The sequence below is a fragment of the Schistocerca gregaria genome, chromosome 5 (genome assembly GCF_023897955.1).
Source record: "Schistocerca gregaria isolate iqSchGreg1 chromosome 5, iqSchGreg1.2, whole genome shotgun sequence".
Lineage (NCBI taxonomy): Eukaryota > Metazoa > Arthropoda > Insecta > Orthoptera > Acrididae > Schistocerca > Schistocerca gregaria.
In genome coordinates, this window is record NC_064924.1 from 274,973,398 (window position 1) to 274,986,932 (window position 13,535).

The following is a 13,535-nucleotide window of genomic DNA, read 5'->3' on the forward strand; positions in this document are numbered from 1 at the left end:
ACCTCCAGAAATGTTGGCAACTATGTATATATAGCCAAGGGGACTACTACAATTGGAGTGACGATCATTACTTGTTAAATCTAATTTTCTGTTTTTAAATAAACCTGCCCTGGAATTTTTCTGACAAAGGCAGTACATTAAGAGTGAAGGAATCAAAACCATAAAGTAAGTGAAATTACAAACTGGTGAAAATAAATTATCATTGTCAAGTTTGGTGAAGAACCTGACACACTTTTAAAACCACACACATAATAGACAGCTTACATGTCAAGGTTTGTTTCAGCTGTTTCAATAACTGTTTTTATGTCATCTGAAATGTTGAACTTCAATCTCTGTGGTGGTACATAATTGACTGCTGGCAACGTGCTTCTGGTAGCACCCTTGGAACTGGAAAAATAAAATAAATAAATAAATTATATAACGCACTGACATATTCAGATGCGGTCACAGATTAACTACAACATCACAATTATCTTTAAAACTATAATCAATAGGATTATTTTAATGACAATGATATATGCAGTAATTGTTCTTTACCTGTATTCTATTGACAGTTGCAAGGTTCTTGACTTCACTCCCACGCGGTTTTGAGTTGTTCTTTGGGAAGTTACACCTTAACAGGGGATATAGATGTATGTTTAAGACTACTCACCACCATATTACAGTATTCCTACCTGTTCTATGACAGCACATAATCTTCATGAAAATGGCAGTTATTTTCTGATAACATTAGTATCTTCCGGTGGTTCAATGTAGCACTCCAACTTGCTCTATCATCTGCTAACCATTTTGTCTCTACATATATCTCAATAATTTTTTTTTTTTACACATTACAATCTTTGTTTAGCTCCAAAACTTTCCCTTTTACTGCTTTTGAACATTTCAGCAGGAATTTCTTTGTTTTGTATTTTATCCACCTACTTCAACTCTAAGGCTTACTTTGTGAAATGTGACAGCAGTTGTTCAAGGGAAGGAGTATGATCTGCAGGGGCTCGAGTCTGTGCTCTATTGACAACCTCAGCACTGTACCACCTGCTATAAACCATCCTTTTTATTCTTCCTATATTCCTTTTGTTTAGTTTATTTTTCTTCCTTCTATCTTCTTCCTGTGCTCCTGCTATATAGCTTCTAAAACTGTCATCCTGTAACTGATCATTATTGTACTTCTACTCTGTCATTGTATTATGACTGTTATGAATTTAATTTATAATTTTACTGTAGGATCATCACTTATTTCTATCCTTTAATTTCAACATCAAATTTTATACTTCCCAGCCTTCTCCTCATTCTTCTTTTTGTGCTGTATTCATGACTATTTCACTCTTGTCATCAATGTTAACTTTATGCTTGTTCTATCATTCACTTTTCCAAATGATAATGTCATTCTGAAATCCCGTGTAATTCCCATCTTGTTATGTGTTATGTTCACAACAGAGCACTGCTGTTGTCTTCTCATTTTTGTACCTCTTATTCCATTTAATACTCTTGCCACCTTTGACCACTCACCAGAAAGTGCTATGCTTCTTGCATGTAGAACCAGCATTTATAAATATCTGAAGTCACTTTGAAAAATTGGTGGCAAAATTAACACATTCTTCAACAAGGAGTTAATGGTGATCTCAATTTGTAAAAAGATAGATACCATGCAAACTTATGGTGGCACAAGTCTTATTGAAAAATCAACCACTTCCATTTTCACATTGACGCGTAATACTTGCTTTAGTCACCAAGTGATTATGGTTTATGTTGTTTTCATAAATATAGGTCATTGTATAATTATTCACAAATTGCCAACTATATTCCTGGATGAAACGAAATGTAAAATAAGTGAGAGGCATACACTCACTCATAGCAGACTGATGTGTGGTGCATAGACAAAATATAATGCAAAACAATGTTCACTAGCTTTTGAGCTCTGGCTCTTTCTCTAATAGGATGAGCGCACACATGCAGAGAGAGAGAGAGAGAGAGAGAGAGAGAGAGAGAGAGAGAGACTACCATGGCAACGCTGATTATTGAGAGCATGGAAATTTCTCATTTTGCAAAGACCGAAGAAGTGATCTGTTTTTTACTCACTAAAAACATCAACAGCCAAGATCGCATAAATATTTCTTTGTTTGAAAACAATAGGTTTTGACAGACTTTGCTGTATCTTGAGGTCTTTATATTTTTATGTGGCTAAAAATATTCTAAATATTTAAGAATATGTCCAGCTTATGAAAACAGGTGTGGTACTGTGTTTTTATGACATGACAACCATCTGTGAATGATATATGGCCATCTGCAGAAGGTGCTTTATGTTTTTAAATATTTTAATTATGACAAACCTTGTATAATGGACTGATTTTTATCCATATGACAATTTGGCTTGGGGTCCAGCATAAAATAAAGACCTTTCATAACAAAAGGATTTCTGAGACCTGAAGATAACAGCAAGCCTGTTGAAACTGGTTGTTTTTAAAAAAGGAAATATTTATGTGATATTGGCTGTTGAATGTTTATAGCAGTTACTGAGAACAGTTAGCTGATGGATGTGGGGAAAGGGTAGGGAAGGATGTATGAGGAAACGAGGGGGTAGCAGGCAGTGCAAGGCAGGAGCAGGAAAAACAGACAACTCAGTGGTTGCACAACAAGACAAATGGAATTCTGAGGAGCTGACCATAATTCTAAGAGTTACAGAAAGAGAGATGGTGGAAAAAGGAGGAAGGTGAAGGTGCAGACGAAACATGGAGTGGAGAGGGGTGGAAAGATGGAAGGAGATAGGTGGAGGGAGTGTGTGTGGTGTGTGTGTGTGATAGAGAGAGAGAGAGAGAGAGAGAGAGAGAGAGAGAGAGACTGCATGGGGAAGCGAGGGGCAGGGGTTGGAGGTGGTAGGAGAAGATAGTACATGATGTGGCTGGTGAAGAAGTGGTTTGGACAGAAGAGACTAAAAAAAGGGAGTTTTTTTTTTTGGAGGGGGGGGGGGGGGGCACAATGGTCATTAGCGCCCTGACTAAGTTAGGTTAAAACAGGGACAACACTATAAAAGACGTATTAACAGGCATAGGATTAAAAAAACAACAGCATAATCAAATGTCCTTAGACAGGTGTGTCAAGTTGATAAAACAATGAACGCGAGCAGCAGCTCCTGGGTCATTCGCTAAAATGGCATCCAGAGTACATGGCAGGCCAAGATCAAGACGCAGTGTAGTAAAATCCGGACAGGACGTTAAAATGTGGCGGACCATCAGCAATTGCCCACATGGACAGAATGGCGTTGGCGCAGCCATCAGCAGATGGCGATGGCTGAACCGGCAGTGTCCAATTCGTAGCCGGGCCAAAATGACCTCCTCCCCCCAAGAAGGACTTGAGGAGGACGTCCAAGCCGCGGGGAGAGGTTTCAAGGCCCGAAGCTTGTTGTCCATAAGTGCAGCCCAATCGGCATGTCACAACGATAAAATTCGCCGACAAATGACCCTGCTACAATCTGATGAAGGGACACAACAAGAAGCCATCCGAGGCTGGAGGACCGAAGCCTTGGCCGCGGCATCTGCAGCTTCGTTCCCAGGGATACCGACATGGCCAGGAACCCACATAAAGCTAACTGGAGACCCGTCTTCCACCAGCTGCTGAAGAGAGCGTTGGATCCGGTGCACGAAAGGGTGAACCGGATACGGATCACTGAGGCTCTGGATGGTGCTCACAGAATCGGAGCAGATGACGTAAGCAGAATGTCGGTGGCGGCAGATGTAAAGAACAGCCTGGTAGAGGGCAAAGAGCACATGTGGAGACCAGCTAAGTTTCCTGTCAAATTTAAGACCTAAAACTTTGTTGTCTCCACGAATGGGAGAGCAACAGGACCGAGTCGTAAGGACGGTGGGAGAAACTCTTTGTAGCGCCAGAAGTTAATACAGACCGTCTTCTCGGCAGAAAAACTGAAGCCATTGGCGACACTCCAGGAGTCAAGACGGTCAAGAGAACGCTGAAGACAGCGCTCCAGGAAACATGTACGCTGCGCGCTGCAATAGATGGTAAAATCGTCAACGAAAAGGGAGCCTGATACATGAGCTGGGAGGCAATCCATTATTGGATTGATCGCTATGGCGAAGAGAGCGACGCTCAAAACTGAGCCCTGTGGCACCCCATTCTCCTGGCGAAAGGTGTCTGACAGGACAGAACCCACACATAGCCTGAACTGTCGATCCATTAAAAAGGAACGAATAAAAAGAGGGAGGCGACCGCGAAGGCCCCATGTATGCATGGTGCGAAGAATGTCCGCCCTCCAACAGGTGTAGTAAGCCTTCTCCAAATACAGCCGCAGTCAGCCGCTTCCGCAAGAAGTTATTCATAATGAAGGTCGACAAAGTAACCAGATGGTCAACAGAAGAGCGGTGCCTACGAAATCCACATTGTACATTGGTAAGTAGGCGTCGAGATTCGAGCAGCCAAACCAAACGAGAGTTAACCATTCGCTCCTTCACCTTACAGACACAGCTGGTAAACGAGATGGGTCGATAACTGGAAGGAAAGTGCTTGTCCTTCCCCGGCTTAGGAATCGGTACAACAATACATTCGCGCCAGCATGCGGGAACATGTCCCTCAATCCAGATGCGATTGTAAGTACGAAGAAGAAAACCTTTACCCGCAGGAGAAAGGTTCTTCAGCATCTGAATATGTATAGAATCAGGCCCTGGAGCGAAGGACCATGACCGGGCAAGTGCATTTTCGAGTTCCTGCATGGTGAATGGGGCATTATAACTTTCACAATTCGAGGAGTTGAAGTTAGGTGGCCGAGCCTCCTCTGCCTGTTTTCGGGGGAGGAAGGCAGGGGGGTAATGAGTGGAGCTCGAAACCTCTGCGAAAAAGCGGCCGAAGGCATTGGAGACATCCTCAGGGGCCACAAGGATGTCATTCGCGACCGTCAAGCCAGAAACTGGTGCGTGGACCTTAGTGCCAGATAGCCGGCGCAGGGTACCCCAGACAACAGAAGGAGTAAAACTGTTGAAGGTGATTGTGAAAGCAGCCAAGCTGGCTTTCTTTGACAATACGATGATACTGCGCACATAATCGTTTATAATTGATACAATTCGCCACTGTAGGGTGGCGTTTAAAGGTGCGTAAAGCACATCGAAGAGCACACAAAGTGTCTCTACATGCTGCAGTCCACCAGGAGACCGGTACGCGACGTGGAGAAGAAGTAGTGTGAGGGATAGAATATTCAGCAGCAGTGAGAATGACTTCCGTGAGGTGTGCGGCCTGACTATCGCAGCTTGTGAAAGTTTGATCCTGAAAGGTCACCCTGGAAGAGAAGAGCTCCCAGTCTGCTTTGGAGATGTTCCAACTAGTTGAGCACGGAGAGGGGGTATGATGCAGGAGATGGATAACACACGGGAAGTGGTCGCTCGAATGTGTATCAGAAAGTGCATACCACTCAAACCGGCGTGCAAGTTGGGTAGTACATATAGAAAGGTCTAAATGGGAATAGGTGTGAGATGTGTCTGAAAGAAAAGTAAGGGCGCCAGTATTGAGGCAGACAAGATTGAGCTGGTTGAAAAGGTCTGCTAACAGGGAGCCCCTCAGACAGGATGCTGGAGAGACCCAAAGAGGATGGTGAGCATTGAAGTCTCCAGTTAACAAAAATGGCGCAGGTAGCTGAGCAATAATTTGCATCATGTCTGCCCTGGTAACGGCAGATGACAATGGAGTGTAAATGGTACAAATGCAAAATGTAAAAGTGGGGAGAGTAATGCGGACGGCAACTGCCTGCAGGCCAGTGTGCAATGTGATGGGCTCATAGTAGATATCATCCCGGACCAGCAACATAACCCCTCTATGAGCCGGAGTACCTGCCACAGGGGTAGGTCAAAACGCACAGAGATGTAGTGTGCCAAGGCAATGTGATTACATGTTCATAGCTTCATTTTCTGGAGGGCTACGACGAGCGGACGGTGCAACCGGAGCAGCAGCTTTTAGTCCTCTCAGTTGGAGCGAATGCAGCGAATATTCCAGTGAATAAGTGTCATCGTGAGAAGAAGAAGAATCTGCAAGAAGGGGTCATCTCAGAGGCCGCTGAGGGCCCGGCTTCGAGCGAGCACTGCCTCCGATAGCAGTAGGCGGACAGTCATCGTCCATTTGTTCTATAGGTTCATCGGCCATCTTGTTAAGATGGCCGGGAGGGGGAGCTTCTTCCGCTGGTGAACGGCCAGATGTTCAGCTACCAGCGGTGCGGCCAGGCGAAACGGATGATGGCCTGGGGCGGCAACTGCTGGGTGGCGCAGGAGAAGAAATGCACCGTGACGGGGGAAGGAGAACTGTGCTTCCTATGAGCCTTCTTGTAGGGTCGTTAGGTCGTTTTGTGGAAGTATTGGTCGATGGCTGGGAGTTCGAGGTACATAGGAGGTCTACACGAGACGGTTCCTTCTTGAAGGCCCGTGCATCTGACTTCTGGGTCTTCGTCTTGGCAGAAGCTGATAAAGGTGCTTGTGTCTGAGGGGTGACGGGAGGAGGAGGAGGAGGAGACGTCGACCGGGCGATCTTAGCACTGGCCGAACGGACAACCGTAGTGGTGAAGGTCAGATCGCATGTCTGCGTCGCCACCTCCCTGGTAGTCCGAGGAGAGGCGAGGCGAGGTGAGGACAGTACTGTAATTCCCCGCTGGGAGCAGTGTGGGCTTCCTACTAGCAAATAGCTTGCGAGCAGCCGAGGTGGACGCTTTCTCTTTGACCCGAATTTCCTGGATACAGCGTTCTTCCTTGTAGATGGGACAGTCTCGGGAGGACGCTGCATGGTCATCCTGACAGTTCACACAATGAGGAGACGGAGGTGGACAGTCACCACCCTCATGGGCATCCCTGCCACAAGTGACACATTTAGGCACATTGGAACAAGACTGGCGAGTGTGATTAAAATGCAGACACTGGTAGCAGTGCGTAGGTGTCGGGACATAGGGGCGAACAGAAATATCCTCGTAGCCCGCTTTGATGTGCGACGGCAGCTGAACACTATCAAAGGTCAAGAAAAGTGTCCGGGTCGGTACAAGGTCATTGTTGACCTTTTTCATGACCCTATGGACAGCCATCACGCCATGCTCAGCGAGGAAAGACTGAATCTTCTCGTTAGTCAATCCATCGAGTGATCTAGTATAAACCACACCACGAGACAAATTTAAAGTGTGGTGAGCCTCCGCCCGGACAGGGAACGTGTACAAGAGTGTGGCCCGAAGCAGTTTTTGTGCCTGAAAGGTGCTCTCAGTTTCTAGTAACACGGTACCGTTATGCAACCTGATACAAGACTTGACCGATCCGGCTATGGCATCTACGCCCTTTTGGATAACGAAAGGGTTGACAGAGGAAAAATCCTTTCTGTCCTCAGATCGAGAAACTATGAGGAACTGTGGGGCAGGCGGTAGTACTTTTGTCACTGGTGGCTGGTCAAGTTTCTGTTTGTGGGCAGAAGTCGAGAGAGAAGAAGAGGAGAAATCCATTGCGGAGGAATCCCCCATGATTGCCAGTGTCTCCAATGGTGCACTCCTTCCTTGTGGGGACCCTCTCAGAGGGCACTCTCGCCTTAGGTGATTGTTCACACCTAAGGTCACACCTCCCGAGTAACGGACGGAGGGACCAATCGGCATGGTCGGAAGGTGTCAGCTCAGGCAATCACCCCTCCCTGGGCCTGGCCTTTACCAGGGGGTACGTGCGTGCCTTACTTGTCTACCCAGGGCGGGGAATTACGCTTTACCCCGTCACCGGCTACGCGTGGGTCGGCCTTCAGGCAAGCACAGGGAGGAAGGAAGAAGAGGAAAAATAAAGGAGAGAGGGAAAGAAAGGACAGACTGTCTCAAACGCCGAGGCGGAGATCAGAGAAGGCAAGGAGAAGAAGGCAAGGGAAAGAGTAAGTAAGACAGTGAGATGGAGAAGAACAAAGAAAGGAACCAACCAAAGGAAGGAAGAAACCAGAAAAAGTGAACAAACCAAAATGACCGGAAATATAGGTCGTGGAACTGTCCGTCTCCGGACACAGGCGCTAACTACCCCCTTGAGGGGGAGGGACTCCTTTTAGTCGCCTCTTACGACAGGCAGGAATACCTCGGGGCTATTCTAACCCCCGGACCCGCAGGGGGAAAGGTAAGGTGAGGCTGTGGGAAACAGGTTAGTGGATGCTGAGGCCAAGAGGATTGGGAGAGTGTAGGATTGGTGAAAAGACAATTCCCACCAGTGCAGTTTAGAGGAAAAACCCAGTGCTGGAAAGGAGTATATAAATGGCTAGAGTAGTGAAGCAACTGTTGAAGTAATTTTGGCTGTGGTGCACAGCATGTTCAGCAACTGGACCACCAAGTGTGCACTTTGCCACAGTTTGGCAGTAGCCATTCAAGCAAGGAGACAATTGCTTACCTGGTACACCTATGTAAAATTTTACACAGTATATCTGTTACATAACATGGTTGCTTTCATATATGGCCCCGCCTTTAATAGGACAGTAAATGCCTCTGACCTGACTATGGCAGAGGTGGTGGATGAGTGTATGAGAAAGGTCTAGCACCTGGGCCAGCCACAATGAAATGACCCATCGGCGCAGGATGGAAAGCCACATGAACAATGAAATTCTGCAGGTTTGGTGGGCAGTTGAAGACTTCTCTGGCTGATGTGGATACAATATCCCTCATCTCAGAGCATGAAAAATGAAGTCAAAGTCCTGATGAAGCATGTGGTTGAGCTTTTCAAGGTTAGGGTGACAATAGGTGATCAGAGGAGAGGTGGTCTGTGGATGTTTAACAGGGTTACTGGTGCCAGAGTAGATTACCCAGGACATCTGTTTATGGATGAGATGGATAGCATAATGTCAGGTATTGGTATATTTTGACAACTCATACTTCCCAGTGCAGATGGGTTGTGAGACTGCAAGGAAGCGACTTTTGGGCACAATGGATGACAGCTGCAAAAATGGAGGTATCATTGGCTCTCGCTCTCTCGCTCTCTCTCTCTCTCTCTCTCTCCACCCCACCCCCCTCCTTTTCTCGCCTTTCCAGCCCTTGTCACCCTCTTCCCCCTCCCTGCATCCCTATCTTCTTTGCCTCCATACTCCTCTTTCACCCTCCTCCTTTCTACATCTCTTATATGCTCTACTGTTCTGAATTCCTTTTATCCTGTTGTGCAGATGCTGAGTTATCTGTCTTTCCCCCTTCTGCCTATCCCACTAGCCATCCATGCCTTTCGAATCCTTCCTTACCCCCTCCTCATGCATCAGCCCAAGCAACTGCTGTCAATAATCAATGGTTTTGCAGCTGCAGAAGTGTTTGTGTGTGTGTGTGTGTGTGTGTGTGTGTGTGAGAGAGAGAGAGAGAGAGAGAGAGAGAGAGAGAGAGAGAGAGAGAATGTGCACTTTCTACTAGAAAAAGAGCCAGAGCTCAGAAACTAGTGTTGTTACCTGTTGTCTCTGCAACACACATAAAACTGCTATAGATGAGTGGTTGCCTTTCCCTTATTTTACTTATGAATGTAATATTTACTCCAGTACACGGGTATTTTTCAAATAAAATAGTTGTCTACATATGTATTTATTGACTTCTGTCTGCAGAACATCACCACTTGCCATGCAAGTTTACAATGAACACGGCAACTTCCGATGTAACTAACATTACTTTTCACTGAAGAGGAGAAGCACTGAGTCATTGTCAGGCACATACACACACAAAAAGAATGATGGACAGATTGATGGGTTTTAAGGGGCCGAACTATGAGGCCATCTGTTCCACAAAACTTTGTGTGTCAAGCAGGGAAAAGTTCCCAGAGAGAAAGGACAGAAAAGAAAAATCCAAATTAACCTCCAAAGCAGCTGGAACTCCCAAACACATTATGCAATGGGAGATAAACACACTGCATCCAACGAGTGCTTCTACACCCTCCTTTACCAAAAGGTAACTGGCTACACAGACAAACCGATAAAATCTCAGGAAAGAACAATGACGAGACAGTAAACCAACAGTAGATGGAAAATAATAAAAAAAAGAAAAAGAATTAAAAAAGCGGGAAGGGCATGAGCCAGGCCAGACCATTAAGTGCAGCTAAGGGACCCCACAGTTGCAAGAGTCAACAGGCAACCTTCCAATTCCAAAAGCAGCTGATGAGGCCAATGTGCCTTACATCACAGAGAGGAATAAAAATTACTTTCATGGATAAAATGTAAAACCATATCAGCTGCTTTGGCATTGTCCGCAGAACAAGGTGCTGGATTAAGCAAGTTTACGGACTCACCACAACGTTACCAAATTACAGCAGTCCAGTAGGATGTAGGTCATCATATGGGCACCACACCGACTATGTAGGGGGATCCTCACATCAGAAAATATGCCCATGGTTTTGCCTAGTGTGGCCAAAGCATGAAGGTTAGACTACACTATAGTTATGGTCTCCTTTATGGTGCACAGTTTATTCAAAGAAACCAGAAAATCAGTAATCCAAGCCTCCAACATGTCCAATACCAGGACAGTACCCCAGCTCCAATGTCAGCATCCTGGTAGCCAACCAGTCAACATGTTCGTTTCCTGGAATCCTACAGTTACAAGGGGTCCATCCAAAGATGATCGACCATCCAGCTTGGTGGAGGCCATTAAGGAAATCCTGGATAGCCACAACCAATGGTTGTTGAGGGTTGCACTGACTGACAGCTCGAAGTCTACTAAGGGAGTCACTACCAATTATGAATATCTTGTCGATGCTATAACAAAGGTATCAGAGCTCAAGCAATGGCCACCAGTTCTGCAGTGAATACACATATCCGTTAGGCAGAGAGAGTAGTTCACTGCACCCTGCAAGTGTTAGGCAAAACAGGTTCATCCACTGACAATAAAGTCATTAGTGAGTACCACTTATGAGGCTCGAAAGGTATCGAGGTCGCCCACGAACAGGCAGAGAAAAATCAGTCTTTCAGTCCCATCTGAGGATGGGATAACATACCATGGAGGTACACACAATCCCTCCCTGACAAAAGGTAACTGTGTGGAAAATTAGAGTACAGAGCAGAGGCACTTTATACGAACTGTGACCCTGAATCCAGTCCTGGGGCTCTTACGGGAGGTCTGTCTCCATTCCAGGAAAAAGGATATGATAGTCTGGATGCTCAGGAGTGCAGCGAGTGTGAAATACATAGCTGAGCAGCACTTGTTGTTGCCTGATCTGTAGGAGATGGACCCCATCCTCTTTGAGTAGGCTCTTCACAGGGCTGGTACCCCATTCTGTTGTTGATGGAGGATACTGTGGGAAGCACGAACCTTAAACCCGAAATTATGATGGGACAAGAAGTTCTGTCACCCATGAACCATGGAACTTGCCACTGTTGGGGAGGCTTGCATGCCTCAGTGGTACAGATAGCTGTACCATAGGTGCAACCACAATGGAGGGATAATTGTGGAGAGGCCAAACGTATGTGGTTCCTGAAGAGGGGCAGCAGCCATATCAGTAGTTGCAGGGGCAACATCTGGATGATTGACTGATCTAGCCTTATAAAATCAACCAAAATGGCCTTCCTGTACTAGTACTGCAAATGGATGAAAGCAAGGGGAAACTACAGCCGTAATTTTTCCCGAGGGCACGCAGCTTTACTGTATGGTTGAATGATGATGGTCTCATCTTCAGTAAAATATTCTGGAGGTAAAATAGCCTCCCATTTGGATCTCCAGGTGGGGACTACTCAGGAGGACGTCGTTAACAGGAGAAACAAGACTGGCATTTTATGGATAGGAGCGTGGAATGTCAGATCCCTTAATCAGGCAGGTAGGTTACAAAATTTAAAAAGGGAAATGGATAGGTTAAAGTTAGATATAGTGGGAATTAGTGAAGTTCGGTGGCAGGAGGAACACGACTTCTGGTCAGGTGAATACAGGGTTATAAATAGAAAATCAGATAGGGGTAATGCAGGAGTAGGTTTAATAATGAATAGGAAAATAGCAATGTGGGTAAGCTACTACAAAACAACATAGTGAACGCATTATTGGGGCCAAGATATTAGACACGAAGCCCATGCCTGCTACAGTAAAAGTTGATATGTCAACTAGCTCCACAGATAACAGAGATTGATGAAATGTATGATGAGATAAAAGAAATTATTCAAATAGTGAAGGACTGGAATTCGAGAGTAGGAAAAGGGAGAGAAGGAAACATAGTAGGTGAATACGGATTGGGGCTAAGAAATGAAAGAGAAAGCCGCCTGGTAGAATTTTGCACAGAACATAACTTAATCATAACTAACATTTGGTTCAAGAATCATGAAAGAAGGTTGTATACATGGAAGAACCCTGGAGATACTAAAAGGTATCAAATAGATTATATAATGGTAAGACAGAGATTTAGGAACCAGGTTTTAAATTGTAGGACATTTCCAAGGGCAGATGTGTACTCTGACCACAACCTATTGGTTATAAACTGTAGATTAAAACTGAAGAAACTGCAAAAAGGTGGGAATTTAAGGAGATGGGACCTGGCTAATCTGGAAGAACCAGAGGTTGTACAGAGTTTCAGGGAGAGCATAAGGGAACAATTGACAGGAATGGGGGAAAGAAATACAGTAGAAGAAGAATGGGTAGCTCTGAGGGATGAAGTAGTGAAGGCAGCAGAAGATCAAGTAGGTAAAAAGACAATGGCTAGTAGAAATCCTTGGGTAACAGAAGAAATATTGAATTTAATTGACGAAAGGAGAAAATATAAAAACGCAGAAAATGAAACAGGCAAAAAGGAATACAAACGTCTCAAAAATGAGATTGACAGGAAGTGCAAAATGGCTAAGCATGTATGGCTGGAGGACAAATTTAAGTATTTACAGGCATATATCACTAGGGGTAAGATAGATACCACCTACAGGAAAATTAAAGAGACCTTTGGAGACAAGAGAACCACTTGTATGAATAACAAGAGCTCAGATGGAAACCCAGTTCTAAGCAAAGAAGGGAAAGCAGAAAGGTGGAAGGAGCATATAGCGAGTCTATACAAGGGCGATTTACTTGAGGACAATATTAAGGAAATGGAAGAGGATGTAGATGAAGATGAAATGGGACATATGATACTGCGTGAAGAATTTGACAGAGCTTTGAAAGACCTAAGTCAAAACAAGGCCTCGGGAGTAGAGACAACATTACATTAGAACTACTGATAGCCTTGGGAGAGCCAGCCACGACAAAACTCTTCCATCTGGTGGGCAAGATGTATGATATAGGCAAAATACCTTCAGGCTTCAAGAAGAATATAATAATTCCATTCCAAAGAAAGCAGGTGTTGACAGGTGTGAAAATTACCGAACTATCAGTTTAATAAGTCATGGTTGCAAAATACTAACACAAATTCTTTACAAATTAATGGGAAAACCTGGTACAAGGTGACCGTGGAGAAGATCAGTCAGGATTCCATACAAATGTTTGGACACGCAAGGCAATACTGACGCTACGACTTAAAAGATAGGCTAAGGAAAGGTAAACCTACGTTTCTAGCATTTGTAGACTTCGAGATAACTTGACAATGTTGACTGGAATACTCTCTTTCAAATTCTGAAGATGGCAGGGGTAAAATACA

At 44.9% G+C, this 13,535-nt stretch overlaps 1 protein-coding gene across 4 annotated transcripts in view; it reads right to left on the minus strand.

Moving 5' to 3' along the window:
* LOC126272593 (carnitine O-acetyltransferase-like) overlaps window positions 1-13,535 on the minus strand; it is a 98,869-nt gene that overhangs the window by 13,406 nt on the left and 71,928 nt on the right. For all 4 annotated transcript variants that reach the window (XM_049975525.1, XM_049975523.1, XM_049975524.1 and 1 more), the window contains exon 10: window positions 265-387. In XM_049975525.1, the coding sequence (XP_049831482.1) occupies window positions 265-387 (123 nt within the window). The remainder of the gene's footprint in view (window positions 1-264; window positions 388-13,535) is intronic.